General features: G+C 39.1%; 1 protein-coding gene across 1 annotated transcript in view; it reads left to right on the top strand.

Moving 5' to 3' along the window:
- The window catches only part of TEX11 (testis expressed 11), a 377626-nt gene that overhangs the window by 284007 nt on the left and 74066 nt on the right, over positions 1–19553 (top strand). The window contains exons 19-20 of the mRNA XM_024240693.3: positions 108–193; positions 1030–1086. Of these exons, the coding sequence (XP_024096461.1) occupies positions 108–193; positions 1030–1086 (143 nt within the window). The remainder of the gene's footprint in view (positions 1–107; positions 194–1029; positions 1087–19553) is intronic.

Here is a 19553-nt window from a genome sequence, read left to right as displayed (position 1 = left end):
TGAACATGTTTAGATATTTGTCTTATCTTTAATGAACAGGAATATAGATAATATTTTGCAATATCACTTTGAGATGTAATTGAACATATTATATTTGTTCTTTTTAGAATGGACAACAAATTTTGGCAGAAAAAGCTTTGGAATATTTAGCTCAACATTCAGAAGACCAGGAACAAGTTCTTACAGCTGTAAAGTAAGTAACCTACATCCTGTGGAAGAGAAAGTATTTCCTCTGCTCATCTTGCTTTTAGTCAATAAACTTTGCCAAAATAGTGCTATTGAGATCAAGGAAACTTTTACATAAAATAGCAAAGCAGAGGAGGGTGAGGTTGGGACTTGATAAATACTTAATGGTATGACTGAGAAAATGCCACAGTGAGAAATGAGAAACCAGCAGGATTCTAGAGTAGTTCTCCTGTTGGTCAATTACACTTGAGGCCACATTTCCAAAGGGAAATGGAGTCACATAAATAAAAGAGTCAGAGGAGTCTTGAGATACTTGCATCCCTTCAGTAAGGTAAATATTTAAAAATCATTCAGGACAGATAGTATTTTTTAAAGCTTTTTAGGTTTTAAAACTTTACCAACTACCTTATTTTGTCAGTTTGTCATTATGCTGCCAGATCCCTTCAAAGAATAGTGATCCCAGTTTGAGACCCAAAGGCCAGTTCCAGTTCCTCTACAGAAAGAAAAATATAAAGACTGATTTACCATACCTGATGTTCTAGCAGGTGTTTTGGAGCAATGATATAAACTGTAGAACCATTTAAGAATTTGTTATAAGCAACGCTTTTGTTTTAAAATTCTTTTATTAAATTCCTCTTTCAAAATTATAAAATTGGTATGTTTTCATTCCAACTGTTAAAACAATAAAATATATATAAATAAAATAAAATTAATCTCCCCTTTACCCTCTCTTTTCTCACTTCTCCCTCCCAGAGTAATCAAGGTTAGTAACTTGGTATGTATTCATTCACACATGTTTCTTCCTAACCTAAGAATCACTTTCCATATTACTTTGTCATACAGGTGTTTGCTTCGTCTTCTTCTTCCAAAAATTGCTGAAATGCCGGAATCTGAAGATAAGTGAGTTATTTCAACAAAAATGATGTATTCTCCATTAGACAAATTATAGTAACTTACAATATAAATCGTATATTAAGAGATACTTACTGTAGTGGGTAAGATCAATACAGGTTTTGGGGCCAGTCTTCCTGGGTTCATATCCTGGCTCTGCTGCTTATCAGATGTGTAACCTTGAGCAAGTTTCTTAACGTCTCTGGGCTTCAGTTTCCCCATCTGTAAAGTGGGAAGAATAATAATACCTACATCATTGGGTTGCTGTGATGACTCAGTGAGTTAAAACATCTAAAAGGCAAAAGACTTATGTGATCTGCAGAGAAACGAGAGTATAAGTTAATACATGTGAAACGTTTAGAAGTGTCAGGAACTTAATAAGCCCTCAATAATGTTATCTATGATAGAATTATGATATTGCATCTGTTCCCCCTTTCTTAACAGATGACTCAAATATAGACATATCTCTTACTTTCCCACAGAACATATAACCTGGATGGCTTGTTGGTTATGATTCTGTATCAGGTCAGCCGAGAGTATTCAAATATATTTCTGTGCACAATATCTTTGGAATAAGATATTAAAACTTAACAATTCGTTGAAGACTTTGGTCACCAATTTTTCGTTCACAAACCTCACTACCTCCTGATTATTTGAAAGAAAACTCTACTCAGGGTGTTGATTAGGGATAACTTTCAGAGAAATATCACCCATCTCTGCATTCTCTGCTTAGACAAGAACTCTGTAATAGTTCCCTCTACTTCACTTTTGCAGCTGGAGGCAATATATTTTTTCAAATAAATTCTTTTGGAAATATCTTTGACTGAGGTAACATAGGACAGATGACTTATAACTGTCATTTTCATAATGCAAACTTTACCCAATTGCGTGTTATAAGTTTTGCCTTTTCTTTATAGGCTTCATAAATCCATTAGAAGGGAATTCAAACAAACTTAAACAAAAGATGAAGCAATTGGAATTTTGAATAATGACCAAATATTTGCTGACACGAAGAAATTATTAACTTTTAGACATGATAATTGTAGTGTGGTTGGTTTTTTAAAAGATTGCTTATCTCTTACAGACACATCTTGAAATACGTATGGATGAAATAATGTGATGTCTGGAATTTGCTTCAAAATAATATGGGGGAGGAAGAAGTGGGTGGAGGTATCAAGGAGATAAGATTGATGATGAGTTAATAATTATTGAAGCTGTGTGATAGGTACATGAGGATTTATTATGCTTGTCTGTTAACATTTGGACATCTTTGAAGTTTTCAACAATAAGAAGCTTTTTTAAAAAAGGACCAAACTATGATAGCTACTAGATTGTAAGAGTACCTTGAGGGCTAGGACTATATTTGTATTTATCTTTGTATCACTGAAACCTAGGGCAGTATCTGACACATAATTGCCGTTCAATTTATTTAAATGACTGAATATTAGTTATTTATAATATCTCCAGCACTGGACTTAAAGGTGCTTCATATTTCTCATAATTGTGGCATATAGTCAAACCACACACATTAAAACCAATTGGGAAATGGGGTAAGGGAGGGAATACTGTTTGAATTAATGAGAAATTACAAACACTTTTTAAAATATACCTTCATTGTTTTCAAGTAAATGTAGTGACAGAGAACATCCTCTAACAATGTTTTCAGGTAGAGGTTAGAACCTGATTTAACAAATAGATTATGGTTTCTTTTGCTGTGCAGAAGCTCTTGAGTTTAATTAGATCCCATTTGTCAATTTTGGCTTTTGTTGCCATTGCTTTTGGTGTTTTAGACATGAAGTCCTTGCCCATGCCTATGTCCTGAATGGTAATGCCTAGGTTTTCTTCTAGGGTTTTTATGGTTTTAGGTCTAACATTTAAGTCTTTAATCCATCTTGAATTGATTTTTGTATAAGGTGTAAGGAAGGGATCCAGTTTCAGCTTTCTACATATGGCTAGCCAGTTTTCCCAGCACCATTTATTAAATAGGGAATCCTTTCCCCATTTCTTGTTTTTGTCAGGTTTGTCAAAGATCAGATAGTTGTAGATATGTGGCATTATTTCTGACGGCTCTGTTCTGTTCCATTGATCTATATCTCTGTTTTGGTACCAGTACCATGCTGTTTTGGTTACTGTAGCCTTGTAGTATAGTTTGAAGTCAGGTAGTGTGATGCCTCCAGCTTTGTTCTTTTGGCTTAGGATTGACTTGGCGATGCGGGCTCTTTTTTGGTTCCATATGAACTTTAAAGTAGTTTTTTCCAATTCTGTGAAGAAAGTCATTGGTAGCTTGATGGGGATGGCATTGAATCTGTAAATTACCTTGGGAAGGATGGCCATTTTCATGATATTGATTCTTCCTACCCATGAGCATGGAATGTTCTTCCATTTGTTTGTATCCTCTTTTATTTCCTTGAGCAGTGGTTTGTAGTTCTCCTTGAAGAAGAGCTTCTGCACAGCAAAAGAAACCACCATCAGAGTGAACAGGCAACCTACAAAATGGGAGAAAATTTTCGCAACCTACTCATCTGACAAAGGGCTAATATCCAGAATCTACAATGAACTCCAACAAATTTACAAGAAAAAAACAAACAACCCCATCAAAAAGTGGGCGAAGGACATGAACAGACACTTCTCAAAAGAAGACATTTATGCAGCCAAAAAACACATGAAAAAATGCTCACCATCACTGGCCATCAGAGAAATGCAAATCAAAACCACAATGAGATACCATCTCACACCAGTTAGAATGGCAATCATTAAAAAGTCAGGAAACAACAGGTGCTGGAGAGGATGTGGAGAAATAGGAACACTTTTACACTGTTGGTGGGACTGTAAACTAATTCAACCCTTGTGGAAGTCAGTGTGGCGATTCCTCAGGGATCTAGAACTAGAAATTCCATTCGACCCAGCCATCCCATTACTGGGTATATACCCAAAGGACTATAAATCATGCTGCTATAAAGACACATGCACACGTATGTTTATTGCGGCATTATTCACAATAGCAAAGACTTGGAACCAACCCAAATGTCCAACAATGATAGACTGGATTAAGAAAATGTGGCACATATACACCATGGAATACTATGCAGCCATAAAAAATGATGAGTTCACGTCCTTTGTAGGGACATGGATGAAATTGGAAATCATCATTCTCAGTAAACTATCGCAAGAACAAAAAACCAAACACCGCATATTCTCACTCATAGGTGGGAATTGAACAATGAGAACACATGGACACAGGAAGGGGAACATCACACTCTGGGGACTGTTGTGGGGTGGGGGGAGGGGGGAGGGATAGCACTGGGAGATATACCTAATGCTAGATGACGAGTTGGTGGGTGCAGCGCACCAGCATGGCACATGTATACATATGTAACTTACCTGCACGTTGCGCACATGTACCATAAAACCTTAAGTTTAATAATAATAAATAATAATAAAAGAAGAAAAAAAAAAAAAAAAAAGAGATACATTTGGCAGTCAGTGATTAATAAAGCCATTATGTTATTTTTAAAAAAAAAAAAAAAAAAAAAAAAAAAAAAAACAAATAGATTAGACTAACTTGTAAAAAAAAAATTTTAAGTGCCTAATTCAATGAGAGGGCTCAAGAGAATTGAATTGTAGGTTCAGCTATTTCAATAACTTTTGGTTTACTGTAGGCAATGGCAACTTCTTTAACTTCTCTACGCTTTATTTTCCTCATCTGTAAAATTTTAAAAGCTGGACTGGATAATTTTTATAGGCCTTTTCTGTTCCAAAATTCCTGTGGTTATAAATGAGCAGTATCTACCTAAGTACTAACAACTCATATGCTAAATTTTTTAAAAGCAGTTTTTCTCTTAAATAGATTATACATTCCTTTGCATGTCTTCATTCTTATTTGTACTGTATATTTTTATTAATGGACCCTTCCTAGATTATTTGATATGGAGTCACCGAATTAAATAGGGAAGAAATCAACTTTAGCTTGGCTGAAATTCAAATTAATAAAATTTACTGTAAGAAGTTACTTTATATAAACCAGACTTCTAAGATTTATCCCTGAAAAATCTGCTACTTTTCCTGACCACAGTCTTTATATGTTAAACCACTACTGATAAGGCCAGTCTTATAGTATGTTCTACCCTTCTTCCTGTAAACTTCCTTAGTTGAGTTTGCCAATACTTCCATATTCATCCTTTGTTTGCTTTAAGTTTTTATTTCATTTTATTTTTTAAGTTTAATGTTTTATTTTTATTTATATATTTATTTATTTTTTTTTTATTTTGAGACGGAGTTTCACTCTTTCGCCCAGGCTGGAGTGCAGTGGTGTGATCTCGGCTCACTGCAAACTCCACCTTCTGGTTTCAAGTGATTCTTCTGCCTCAGCTTCCCGAGTAGCTGGGACTACAGGCATCCGCCACCACACCCGGCTAATTTTTGTATTTTTAGTAGAGACGGGGTTTCACTATGTTGGCCAGGCTAGTCTCAAACTCCTGACCTCGTGATCCTCCCACCTCGGCCTCCCAAAGTGCTGGGATTGCAGGTGTGAGCCACCGTGCCTGACCCTAATATTTTATTTTTTTAGTTAAATTTTAGGTTCACAGAAAAGCTAACAGGAAGGCACAGAGATTCCCATATATCCCCTCTCCCCACCACATGCTTAGCCTCCTCTATTCCCCACCAGAGTGGTACAGTTATTACAATTGATGAAGCTAAATTGACATATCATAATCACTTGAAGTCCATAATTTATATTAGGGTTCACTCTTGATGTTGTACATTCTATGGGTTTGGACAAAGGTATAATGGCATGTATGTATCATTACAATATCATACAGAGTATTTTCACAGCCCTAAAAATTCTCTGTGCTCCACCTATTCATTCCTCCTTCATCAACCCCTTACTGTCTCCATATAATACCACTGTCTTTTCCAGAATGTCATGCAGTTGGAATCATACAATATGTAGCCTTTTCACATTGGCTTCTTTCACTTAGTAATATGCATTTAAGGTTCCTCCATGTATTTTTGTGTCGTGATAGCACTGAATGATATTGTATTGTATGAACGTAACACATTTTATTTATCCATTCACCTACTGAAGGGCATCTTGATTTCTTCCAAGTTTTGGCAATTGTGAATAAAGTTTCTGTAAATATTCATGTGCAGGTAACTTTTTAGCTCTTTTGGTAAATATTAACACCAAGGAGCATGATTGCTGGGTCATATGGTAAGACTATGTATGTTTGGTTTGTGAGAAACCAGTAGACTGTCTTCCAAAGTGGCTGTACCCTTTTGCATTCCTTCCTGCCAGCAATGAATAAGAGTCCCTGTTGCTGTGTGTGTCCTCACCAGCATTTGGTGTTGTCAGTGTTTGAGATTTTGACCATTCTGATAGGTATGCAGTGGTAACTCATTGTTTTATTTTGCATTTTTCTGATGATGTATGATTTGGAGCATCTTTTTATGTATGTATTTGTCATCATATATCTTCTTTGGTAAGGTTTCTGCTAAGGTCTTTGGCCCATTCTTTTCTCCCAAGGATTTTAGGACCCTTGCCAGCAACCTCACACCAAATACACTTCTAATCATACCACAGTATAATACCACAGTGTAAAGATCCCTGGCGTTTGGCCACAGATCCCAAATATAACAAAAGGATCATAACGGTTAAAAGATACTGGCACATGGCCGGGCGCTGTGGCTCACAACTGTAATCTCCACACTTTGGGAGGCTGAGGCGGGCGGATCACAAGGTCAGGAGATTGAGACCATCCTGGCTAACACAGTGAAACCCCATCTCTACTAAAAATACAAAAAATTAGCTGGGCGTGGTGGCAGACACCTGTAGTCCCAGCTACTCAGGAGGCTGAGGCAGGAGAATGGCATGAACCCAGGAGGCAGAGCTTTCAGTGAGCCGAGATTGTGCCACTGCACTCCAGCCTGGGCGACAGAGCGAGACTCCGTCTCAAAAAAAAAAAAAAAAAGATACTGGCACATTACTGGAGTCCCATTCAGTCATTAATAATTCGTCCAGTCCAGATCAGATTTGAGCCAAGATGGCCGAATAGGAACAGCTCCGGTCTACAGCTCCTAGCGTGAGCGACGCAGAAGACGGGTGATTTCTGCATTTCCATCTGAGGTACCGTGTTCATCTCACTAGGCAGTGCCAGAGAGTGGGCGCAGGTCAGTGGGTGAGCGCACCGTGTGCCAGCCGAAGCAGGGGCGAGGCATTGCCTCACTCGGGAAGCGCAAGGGGTCAGGGAGTTCCCTTTCCAGGGGTAACAAACGGCACCTGGAAAATCGGGCCACTCCCACCCGAATACTGTGCTTTTCCGACGGGCTTAGGAAACGGTGCCCCAGGAGAATATAGCCCACACCTGGCTCAGAGGGTCCTACGCCCACGGAGTCTCGCTGATTGCTAGCACAGCAGTCTGAGATCAAACAGCAAGTCGGCAGCGAGGCTGGGGGAGGGGCGCCCGCCATTGCCCAGGCTCGCTTAGGTAAACAAAGCAGCCTGGAAGCTTGAACTGGGTGGAGCCCACCACAGCTCAAGGAGGCCTGCCTGCCTCTGTAAGCTCCACCTCTGGGGGCAGGGCACAGACAAACAAAAAGACAGCAGTAACCTCTGCAGACTTAAATGTCCCTGTCTGACAGCTTTGAGGAGAGCAGTGGTTCTCCCAGCACGCAGCTGGAGATCTGAGAACGGGCTGACTGCCTCCTCAAGTGGGTCCCTGACCCCTGACCCCCGAGCAGCCTAACTGGGAGGCACCCCCCAGCAGGGGCAGACTGACACCTCACACGGCCAGCCAGGTACTCCAACAGACCCGCAGCTGAGGGTCCTGTCTGTTAGAAGGAAAACTAACAGAAAGGACACCCACACCAAAAACCCATCTGTACATCACCATCATCAAAGACCAAAAGTAGATTAAACCACAAAGATGGGGAAAAAACAGAGCAGAAAAACTGGAAACTCTAAAAAGCAGAGTACCTCTCCTCCTCCAAAGGAACGCAGTTCCTCACCAGCAACGGAACAAAGCTGGACGGAGAATGACTTTGACGAGCTGAGAGAAGAAGGCTTCAGACGATCAAATTACTCCGAGCTATGGGAGGATATTCAAACCAAAGGCAAAGAAGTTGAAAACTTTGAAAAAAATTTAGAAGAATGTATAACTAGAATAACCAATACAGAGAAGTGCTTAAAGGAGCTGATGGAGCTGAAAACCAAGGCTCGAGAACTACGTGAAGAATGCAGAAGCCTCAGGAGCCGATGCAATCAAATGGAAGAAAGGGTATCAGCCCTGGAAGACGAAATGAATGAAATGAAGCGAGAAGGGAAGTTTAGAGAAAAAAGAATAAAAAGAAACGAGCAAAGCCTCCAAGAAATGTGGGACTATGTGAAAAGACCAAATCTACGTCTGATTGGTGTACCTGAAAGTGACGGGGAGAATGGAACCAAGTTGGAAAACACTCTGCAGGATATTATCCAGGAGAACTTCCCCAATCTAGCAAGGCAGGCCAACATTCAGATTCAGGAAATACAGAGAATGCCACAAAGATACTCCTCGAGAAGAGCAACTCCAAGACACATAATTGTCAGATTCACCAAAGTTGAAATGAAGGAAAAAATGTTAAGGGCAGCCAGAGAGAAAGGTCGGGTTACCGTCAAAGGGAAGCCCATCAGACTAACAGTGGATCTCTCGGCAGAAACCCTACAAGCCAGAAGAGAGTGGGGGCCAATATTCAACATTCTTAAAGAAAAGAATTTTCAACCCAGAATTTCATATCCTGCCAAACTAAGTTTCATAAGTGAAGGAGAAATAAAATCCTTTACAGACAAGCAAATGCTGAGAGATTTTGTCACCACCAGGCCTGCCCTAAAAGAGCTCCTGAAGGAAGCGCTAAACATGGAAAGGCACAACCGGTACCAGCCACTGCAAAATCATACCGAATTGTAAAGACCATCGAGACTAGGAAGAGACTGCATCAACTAACGAGCAAAATAACCAGCTAACATCATAATGACAGGATCAGATTCACACATAACAATATTAACTTTAAATGTAAATGGACTAAATGCTCCAATTAAAAGACACAGACTGGCAAATTGGATAAAGACTCAAGACCCATCAGTGTGCTGTATTCAGGAAACCCATCTCACGTGCAGAGACACACATAGGCTCAAAATAAAAGGATGGAGGAAGATCTACCAAGCAAATGGAAAACAAAAAAAGGCAGGGGTTGCAATCCTAGTCTCTGATAAAACAGACTTTAAACCAACAAAGATCAAAAGAGACAAAGAAGGCCATTACATAATGGTAAAGGGATTAATTCAACAAGAAGAGCTAACTATCCTAAATATATATGCACCCAATACAAGAGCACCCAGATTCATAAAGCAAGTCCTGAGTGACCTACAAAGAGACTTAGACTCCCACACATTAATAATGGGAGACTTTAACACCCCACTGTCAACATTAGACAGATCAACAAGACAGAAAGTCAACAAGGATACCCAGGAATTGAACTCAGCTCTGCACCAAGCGGACCTAATAGACATCTACAGAACTCTCCACCCCAAATCAACAGAATATACATTTTTTTCAGCACCACACCACACCTATTCCAAAATTGACCACATACTTGGAAGTAAAGCTCTCCTCAATAAATGTAAAAGAACAGAAATTATAACAAACTATCTCTCAGATCACAGTGCAATCAAGCTAGAACTCAGGATTAAGAATCTCACTCAAAACCGCTCATCTACATGGAAACTGAACAACCTGCTCCTGAATGACTACTGGGTACATAATGAAATGAAGACAGAAATAAAGATGTTCTTTGAAACCAATGAGAACCAAGACACAACATACCAGAATCTCTGGGATGCATTCAAAGCAGTGTGTAGAGGGAAATTTATAGCACTAAATGCCCACAAGAGAAAGCAGGAAAGATCCAAAATTGACACCCTAACATCACAATTAAAAGAACTAGAAAAGCAAGAGCAAACACATTCAAAAGCTAGCAGAAGGCAAGAAATAACTAAAATCAGAGCAGAACTGAAGGAAATAGAGACACAAAAAACCCTTCAAAAAATAAATGAATCCAGGAGCTGGTTTTTTGAAAGGATCAACAAAATTGATAGACCGCTAGCAAGATTAATAAAGAAAAAAAGAGAGAAGAATCAAATAGATGCAATAAAAAATGATAAAGGGGATATCACCACCGATCCCACAGAAATACAAACTACCATCAGAGAATACTACAAACACCTCTACGCAAATAAACTAGAAAATCTAGAAGAAATGGATAAATTCCTCAACACATACACCCTCCCAAGACTAAACCAGGAAGAAGTTGAATCTCTGAATAGACCAATAACAGGAGCTGAAATTGTGGCAATAATCAATAGCTTACCGACCAAAAAAAGTCCAGGACCAGATGGGTTCACAGCCGAATTCTACCAGAGGTACAAGGAGGAACTGGTACCATTCCTTCTGAAACCATTCCAATCAATAGAAAAAGAGGGACTCCTCCCTAACTCATTTTATGAGGCCAGCATCATCTTGATACCAAAGCCTGGCAGAGACACAACAAAAAAAGAGAATTTTAGACCAATATCCTTGATGAACATTGATGCAAAAATCCTCAATAAAATACTGGCAGACAGAATCCAGCAGCACATCAAAAAGCTTATCCACCATGATCAAGTGGGCTTCATCCCTGGGATGCAAGGCTGGTTCAATATACGCAAATCAATAAATGTAATCCAGCATATAAACAGAACCAAAGACAAAAACCACATGATTATCTCAATAGATGCAGAAAAGGCCTTTGACAAAATTCAACAACCCTTCATGCTAAAAACTCTCAATAAATTAGGTATTGATGGGACGTATCTCAAAATAATAAGAGCTATTTATGACAAACCCACAGCCAATATCATACTGAATGGGCAAAAACTGGAAGCATTCCCTTTGAAAACTGGCACAAGACAGGGATGCCCTCTCTCACCACTTCTATTCAACATAGTGTTGGAAGTTCTGGCCAGGGCAATTAGGCAGGAGAAGGAAATCAAGGGTATTCAAGTAGGAAAAGAGGAAGTCAAATTGTCCCTGTTTGCAGATGACATGATAGTATATCTAGAAAACCCCATTGTCTCAGCCCAAAATCTCCTTAAGCTGATAAGCAACTTCAGCAAAGTCTCAGGATACAAAATCAATGTACAAAAATCACAAGCATTCTTATACATCAATAACAGACAAACAGAGAGCCAAATCATGAGTGAACTCCCATTCACAATTGCTTCAAAGAGAATAAAATACCTAGGAATCCAACTTACAAGGGATGTGAAGGACCTCTTCAAGGAGAACTACAAACCACTGCTCAAGGAAATAAAAGAGGATACAAAGAAATGGAAGAACATTCCATGCTCATGGGTAGGAAGAATCAATATCATGAAAATGGCCATCCTTCCCAAGGTAATTTACAGATTCAATGCCATCCCCATCAAGTTACCAATGACTTTCTTCACAGAATTGGAAAAAACTACTTTAAAGTTCATATGGAACCAAAAAAGAGCCTGCATCGCCAAGTCAATCCTAAGCCAAAAGAACAAAGCTGGAGGCATCACACTACCTGACTTCAAACTATACTACAAGGCTACAGTAACCAAAACAGCATGGTACTGGTACCAAAACAGAGATATAGATCAATGGAACAGAACAGAGCCGTCAGAAATAATGCCACATATCTACAACTATCTGATCTTTGACAAACCTGACAAAAACAAGAAATGGGGAAAGGATTCCCTATTTAATAAATGGTGCTGGGAAAACTGGCTAGCCATATGGAGAAAGCTGAAACTGGATCCCTTCCTTACACCTTATACAAAAATTAATTCAAGATGGATTAAAGACTTAAATGTTAGACCTAAAACCATAAAAACCCTAGAAGAAAACCTAGGCATTACCATTCAGGACATAGGCATGGGCAAGGACTTCATGTCTAAAACACCAAAAGCAATGGCAACAAAAGCCAAAATTGACAAATGGGATCTAATTAAACTAAAGAGCTTCTGCACAGCAAAGGAAACTACCATCAGAGTGAACAGGCAACCTACAAAATGGGAGAAAATTTTTGCAACCTACTCATCTGACAAAGGGCTAATATCCAGAATCTACAATGAACTCCAACAAATTTACAAGAAAAAAACAAACAACCCCATCAAAAAGTGGGCGAAGGACATGAACAGACACTTCTCAAAGAAGACATTTATGCAGCCAAAAAACACATGAAAAAATGCTCACCATCACTGGCCATCAGAGAAATGCAAATCAAAACCACAATGAGATACCATCTCACACCAGTTAGAATGGCAATCATTAAAAAGTCAGGAAACAACAGGTGCTGGAGAGGATGTGGAGAAATAGGAACACTTTTACACTGTTGGTGGGACTGTAAACTAGTTCAACCCTTGTGGAAGTCAGTGTGGCGATTCCTCAGGGATCTAGAACTAGAAATTCCATTTGACCCAGCCATCCCATTACTGGGTATATACCCAAAGGACTATAAATCATGCTGTTATAAAGACACATGCACACGTATGTTTATTGCGGCATTATTCACAATAGCAAAGACTTGGAACCAACCCAAATGTCCAACAATGATAGACTGGATTAAGAAAATGTGGCACATATACACCATGGAATACTATGCAGCCATAAAAAATGATGAGTTCATGTCCTTTGTAGGGACATGGATGAAATTGGAAATCATCATTCTCAGTAAACTATCGCAAGGACAAAAAACCAAACACCGCATATTCTCACTCATAGGTGGGAATTGAACAATGAGAACACATGGTCACAGGAAGGGGAACATCACAGTTCGGGGACTGTTGTGGGGTGGGGGGAGGGGGAGGGATAGCATTGGGAGATATACCTAATGCTAGATGACGAGTTGGTGGGTGCAGCGCACCAGCATGGCACATGTATACATATGTAACTTACCTGCACGTTGCGCACATGTACCATAGAGCCTAAAGTATAATAATAATAATAATAATAATAATAATAATAATAATAAAATAATAATAATAATTTGTCCAGTCCATCATTATATCATGAAATTGTCTCCCAGGTCCCAGGGCAAGGCTACTGAGGTTTCCAGGCTTCTGTTTCGTCAGATTCCAAAAGCAGGAGTGGTCTCCACAATATATGGCTTCACCTTTTCAGGCATCTGGTATAATTGAACTAAGAGACAATATCATCTTTTGCTTTGAGACTCTTTTGAGATACTGATGTAATATTGGATTTCCCTTACTACATAACTCATTTGTTCATTTCTTACTCTCATCTACTGTTCCTCCTTTTTTCTATATATAACCAAACTTTTCCACATTTGAAAGAACATTAGATGCTGGTCCAGATTACAGGCAGCACTACTAATCTAGCAAATGCCTCCCCCTCAGTCCACTCCCATTTATATAAGGTAGGGTTATATAGATACAGAACTAGTGGACTATCTTGACCATTAAGCAGTACAACTGCATTTACTCTTAACCCCAATTTTGCTAGATAGGGTAAAGACACAAACTGCCCCCATGAGGCCCTTAGGAATTCTGACATAAAGATTTAAAAATATAGTTAGATTTCTTGCTTAGGAATCTGCCCTGTTTCCAACACTTGTAGTTGCAGCCATGGTCTTGCTCATGTTTCATCAGGTAGGAAACATAAAGTTGAGGTGATATGAGGAGGAAAGAAAGAAAGAAAAAAAATATTGCCATCATGCCAGTGTCCTACACCCTTGGGAAGAATTGCAGTCATACTAGCATCCTTCCCCAACTCCTCTTCCTCAGACTCAGCAGAAAAACAGAGGAGTCTATCTAGTGGGGACACTTCCTTAGCCCCACCCCCCATATTGAGTGTGAGCTTGTGAAGGCATGTAAGCCAGTCCTTCATCCCTATGTCTGCCCCCATTTTAGACAACCAATGTTTCAATTGCTTGTTCCGACTTCCCTTTCTAACTATTATTCCGAGGAGGATATATCTCTGCCCATTGTTGGACATTATGGGTTGTAAAGTGTGTTTCTTGGTCTGAAAAAATTTGACTCAGCAGCCCAAATTGGTGCAGTATATTCTGTTCCAGTTCTTTTATTACATTCTGAGCATTTGCATCTACCACTGCATAAGCAAAGGCCAATCCAGAGTTAGTGTCTATTCCTGTCGAAACTCATACCCTGGGGCTATCAGCATCAGTCTGACTTGCTAGCTGTGCTCAGGTCTTTCCCCCTGAGGAATCTGCCACATAGCCATCTTAAGTCTCTGTCTCTTTTGTTGGAAAACAGAACAGTTATTGGCATTTTGTGCTTTAGAGGGTACAAGAGGAATATGTCCAGGTTCAACTTCAGAGGGTACAAGAGGAATATGTCTAGGTTCAACCCATTTCTGTATTGCTGAGTCCCCAGATGCCCACTAATTTCATGGACCCAGGGGGCCGCCTCAAGGGAGCACACAGAGATATCCACTTGTTGATTCTCATCACCTTCCAAACCTGGAAGGGGATTCTTCTGATGGATATCAACATGTCCTGCATTAATGCACCTCTCAGATTTCCATAGTGATTTTCCATAGAGTCATACACCATACAAACATCCTGTTAATGGGCCAGTTTTCCATTTTCCTTCTGTAAGACTACATGGCCAGGTCATTGGCCACTGTCAATGAGTCAGTCAAAACCCAAACATAGGGGCTTTTACCACTGTTCAATTCTTCCTTCACTGCTAGGAAAACAGCATGCAGTTCAACCTGCTAAGATGATTTGTTTTTACCTTCTTTGATCAGATGGTAGCCTTCCAAACAGAATATTGTTTGTTCACCTTGGAACTGCCATGCATAAATTAAGCAGCTCTTTGTCAATCAGTTGAGAACTGTTTATAGGGCACTGTCCCAATGACAATAGAATCCAGCAGCTCCTCATGCATTTCCAAAGTCAGTCCTAGGGGAAATGAGACTCTGCTCATGAGTACCTCCTCCTTGCATTCACAGGTAGCATGATCATGTATAAACCACTTCCATTTTATTATGGAGATTTTCTGGGCACTGCCCTCCCAATTAGAGTGTTTTTCCAATATCACCCAAGGCATCATGGGTACTTCAGCTTTCAGGATTATTTTCCTCCACCATCCTTCCCATACTTCCAAGTCTCCAATGTCTATTTTATCCCTTTCTGTGTCCATGTATACGCATTATTTAGCTCCCACTTATACTTGAGAAGATGTGGCATTTGACTTTCTGCTTCTGAGTTATTTCACTTAAGATAATGGCCTCCAGTTCTATCCATGCTTCTGCAAAAGACATGGTTTCATTCCTTTTATGGCTATTATCTCATTATATATATAAAATGTATATATATATGTATTGTATATGTGTATATATGTATTATATATGTGTATATACATATATGTATATATGTATCATATATGTGTATATGTATATATGTATCATATATGTGTATATGTATATATGTATCATATATGTGTATATACATATATGTGTATATGTATCATATATGTGTATATACATATATGTGTATATGTATCATATATGTGTATATACATATATGTGTATATGTATCATATATGTGTATATACATATATGTGTATATGTATCATATATGTGTATATACATATATGTGTATATGTATCATATATGTGTATATACATATATGTGTATATGTATCATATATGTGTATATACATATATGTGTATATGTATTATATATAATGTATATATAATGATATATATGTATATATAATGATACATATGATATATATATAAAACCTTCACTTATTCTTCTTTTGATGCTTTTCCTATCTTTATGTAGATCTGAGTTTCTGACCTATATCATTTTCCTTCTCTCTAAATAACTTCTTTTAACATTTCTTACAAGGAAATCTACTGGCAACAAATTCCTTCAACTTTCTTTGTCTGAGAGGTTTTATTTCTTTTAATTTAATTTTTAATTTTTTCTGGGTACATAGTAGATGTATATATTTATGGGCTACATGTGATATTTTGATACAAGCATACAATGTGTAATAATCACATCAGGGTACATGGGGTATCCATCACCTCAAACATTTATTGATTATACACTTTTAGTTATTTTTAAATGTACAATTAAATTACTTTTTACTATAGTCACCTAGTTGTGCTAGAAAATACTAGCTCTTATACATTCTTCCTGTTTCTTTGTACCCATTAACCATCCTCACTTCCTTCTACCCCCCACAACCCTTCCCAGCCTCTGGTAACCATCGTTCTACTCTCTATCTCCATGAGTTAAATTGTTTTAATTTTTGGCTCCCACAAATAAGTGAGAACATGTGAAGTTTGTCTTTCTGTGCCTGGCTTATTTCATTTAACATAATGACCTCCGGTTCCATCCCAGTTGTTGAAAATGACAGGATCTCAATTATTTTCTATGGCCAAATAGTCCTCCATTGTGTATATGTACCACATTTCCTTTATCCATTCATCTGTTGATGGACACTTGGGTTGCTTCTGAATCTTGGCTATTGTGAATAGTGCTGCAACAAACATGGGAGTGCACATATCTCTTTGATGTACTGACTATCTCTTCCTTCTTTCCTTCTGTCCTGTCTTCCTTTTAGTGAAGGTGATTTTCTCTGGTGCTATGATTTAACTTCTTTGTTTTTTTGTGTGTGTATCTGTTTTATGTTTTTTATTTGAGGTTATCATGAGGCTTGCAAATAATATCTTTTAACCCATTATTTTAATCTGATGACTTAACACTGCTTGCATAAACAAATTAACTACTAACAAGCAAAAGAAAAATAATACAAATTCTATAGTTTAACTTCTTCCCCTCACTTTTTAACTTTTTGTTGTTTCTATTTATATCTTATACTGTCTATGTCTTGAAAAGTTGTTATATTTATTATTTTTGGTTGGTTCATCTTTTAGTTTTTCTATTTAAGGGTAGTTTATACACTGTACTTACAGTGCTATAATATTGTGTTTTTTTCTGTGTATTTATATATTACTAGTGAGTTTTGTACCTTCAGATGATTTTTTCTTGCTCATTAACATCCTTTCATTTCTGATTAATGTACTCCCTTTAACATTTCTTTTAGGACAGGTCTGGTGTTGACGAAATCCCTCAGTTTTGTTTGTCTGGGAAAGCCTTTATTTCTCCTACATGTTTAAAGGATATTTTTGCCAGATATACTATTCTAGGGTAAAAGTTTTTTCCTTCAACACTTTGAATATGTCATGCCATTGTCTCCCAGCTGTAGGGTTTCCATGGAAAAGTTTGCTGCCAAGCATATTGCAACGCCATTGTATGTTGTTTCTTTTCTGTTGCTTTTAGGATTCTTTCTTTATCCTGAAGCTTTGAGAGTTTGATAATTAAATGTCTTGAGGTAGTCTTCTTTGGGTTAAATCTACTTGGTGTTCTATAACTTTGTTGTACTTGGATATTGATAGCTTTCTCTAGATTTCTCTAGTTTTCTGTTATTATCCCTTTAAGAAACTTTCTACCCATGTCACTTTCTCTGCCTCTTCTTCAAGGCCATTAACTCTTACATTTGCTCTTTTAAAACTGTTTTCTAGATCTTGTAGCTGTGCATCATTTTTAAATTCTTTTTTCTTTTTTCCTCTCACTGTGTATTTTCAAATAGTGTGTCTTTGAGCTAACTAATTATTTCTTCTGCCTGATCAGTTCTACTATTTAGAAACTCTGATATATTCTTCAGTTGCATTTTTCAACTCCAGAATTTCTGCTTGATTCTTAATTATTTTAATTTCTTTGTTAAATTTATGTGATAGAGTTCTGAATTTCTTCTCTGTTATTTTGAATTTGAATTTCCTCAAAACAGCTATTTTGAATTCTCTATCTGAATGGTCAAATACCTCTGTTTATCCAGAACTGGTCCCTGGTGTCTTATTTAGTTCATTTGGTGACATCATGTTTTCCTGGATCTTCTTGATGCTTGCGGGTGTTCATCAGTATCTGGGCATTGAATAATTAGTATTATTGTAGTCTTTGCATTCTGGGCTTATTTGTACCTGTCCTTCTTGGGAGGGCTTTCGTGATATTTAAAAGTACTTGGGTGCTGTGATCTAAGCTGTATCTGCATTAGGGGACACCACAAGCCCAGTAATGCTATAGTTCTTGGAGACTCATAGAGGTACTACCTTGGTGGTCTTGAATAAGATCCGGAAGAATTCTCTAGATTACCAAGCAGAAACTGTTGTCCTCTTCCCTTACTTTCCCCCAAACCAACGGAGTCTCTCTCTCTCTCTCTCTCTCTCTCTCGCTCTTTCTCTGTCTCTCTCTCTCACTCTCTCCTGAACTGTCTGGCATTGGGGGTATGTTGATACAAGCACCCCTATGGCCATTACCACTAGGACTGCACTGGGTCAGACTTGAAGCCAACACAGCCCTGGTTCTCACCCAAGGCCCACTGTAACTACTACCTGACTACCACCTATGTTGTTGGCTCAAGGCCTTAGGGCTCTGCAATCAGCAGGTGGTGAAACCAGCTAGGCCTGTGTCCTCTTCAGGGCAGCAAGTTCCCCCAGGCCCCAGGTGAGTCCAGAGAAGCTGTCCAGGAGCCAGGGATGGCAGTCAAAAACCTTAGAAGTCTAGCTCAAATGTTCTCTTCTACTGTGGCTGAGCTGGCTGTCAAACCATGAGACACAGTCCTTCCCACTCTTCCCTCCCACTTCCACAGACCCATGGGGAGTACTGCCAGCCTACCGCTGATGTTCACTTAAAGCCTAAGGACTCTTCAGCCACCTTGTGGTAAATGCTGCCAGGCCTTATTTCACCTTTCAGGGCAGTGGGCTCCCCTCTGGCCCAGGGCAGGTCCAGAAATACAACCCAAGAGCCAAGGCCTAGAATTGGGGATCCTGAGATCCCGCTTGATGCTCTACCCTACTGTGGCTGAGCTGGTACCTAAGGCATAAGACAAAGTCCTCTTTACTTTTCCTTCTGCTTTTCTCAAGCAGGAGTCTCTCACCATAGCCGCCATAGCTGGGAATGTGGTGGGTCTCACCTGAAGCCAGCACATCTCAGAGTTTCACCCAAGGCCCACAGTGTACTACTTGGGATCACTGCTGATTATTCATGGCCCAAGGGCTCTTCAGTCAACAGGTGATGGATCCTTCCGGGACTGGGTCCTTCCCTTCAAGGCAGTGCGTTCTCTTCTGGCCCAGGGTGTGCATCAAAATGTCATCCAGGAGCTAGAGCCTGGAATGGGGGTCTCATGCCTCTGCCCAGTGCCCTATCCTGCTGTGGATGATCTGATATCCAAGATGCAAGACAAAGTCTTCCCTACTCTTCCCTCTCTTCTCTTCAAGCAGAAGGAAGAGGTCTCCTTTGGAGCCACAAGCTATGCTACCCAGGGTTGGGGAGGGGTGGAACAAGCACCCCCTTAGCTACCCCAGCTGGTGGCTCAGTAAGTTG

This window comes from Pongo abelii, chromosome X (assembly GCF_028885655.2).
Source record: "Pongo abelii isolate AG06213 chromosome X, NHGRI_mPonAbe1-v2.0_pri, whole genome shotgun sequence".
In the NCBI taxonomy this organism is placed as follows: Eukaryota; Metazoa; Chordata; class Mammalia; order Primates; family Hominidae; genus Pongo; species Pongo abelii.
This window is presented reverse-complemented; position numbering and strand designations above follow the sequence as displayed.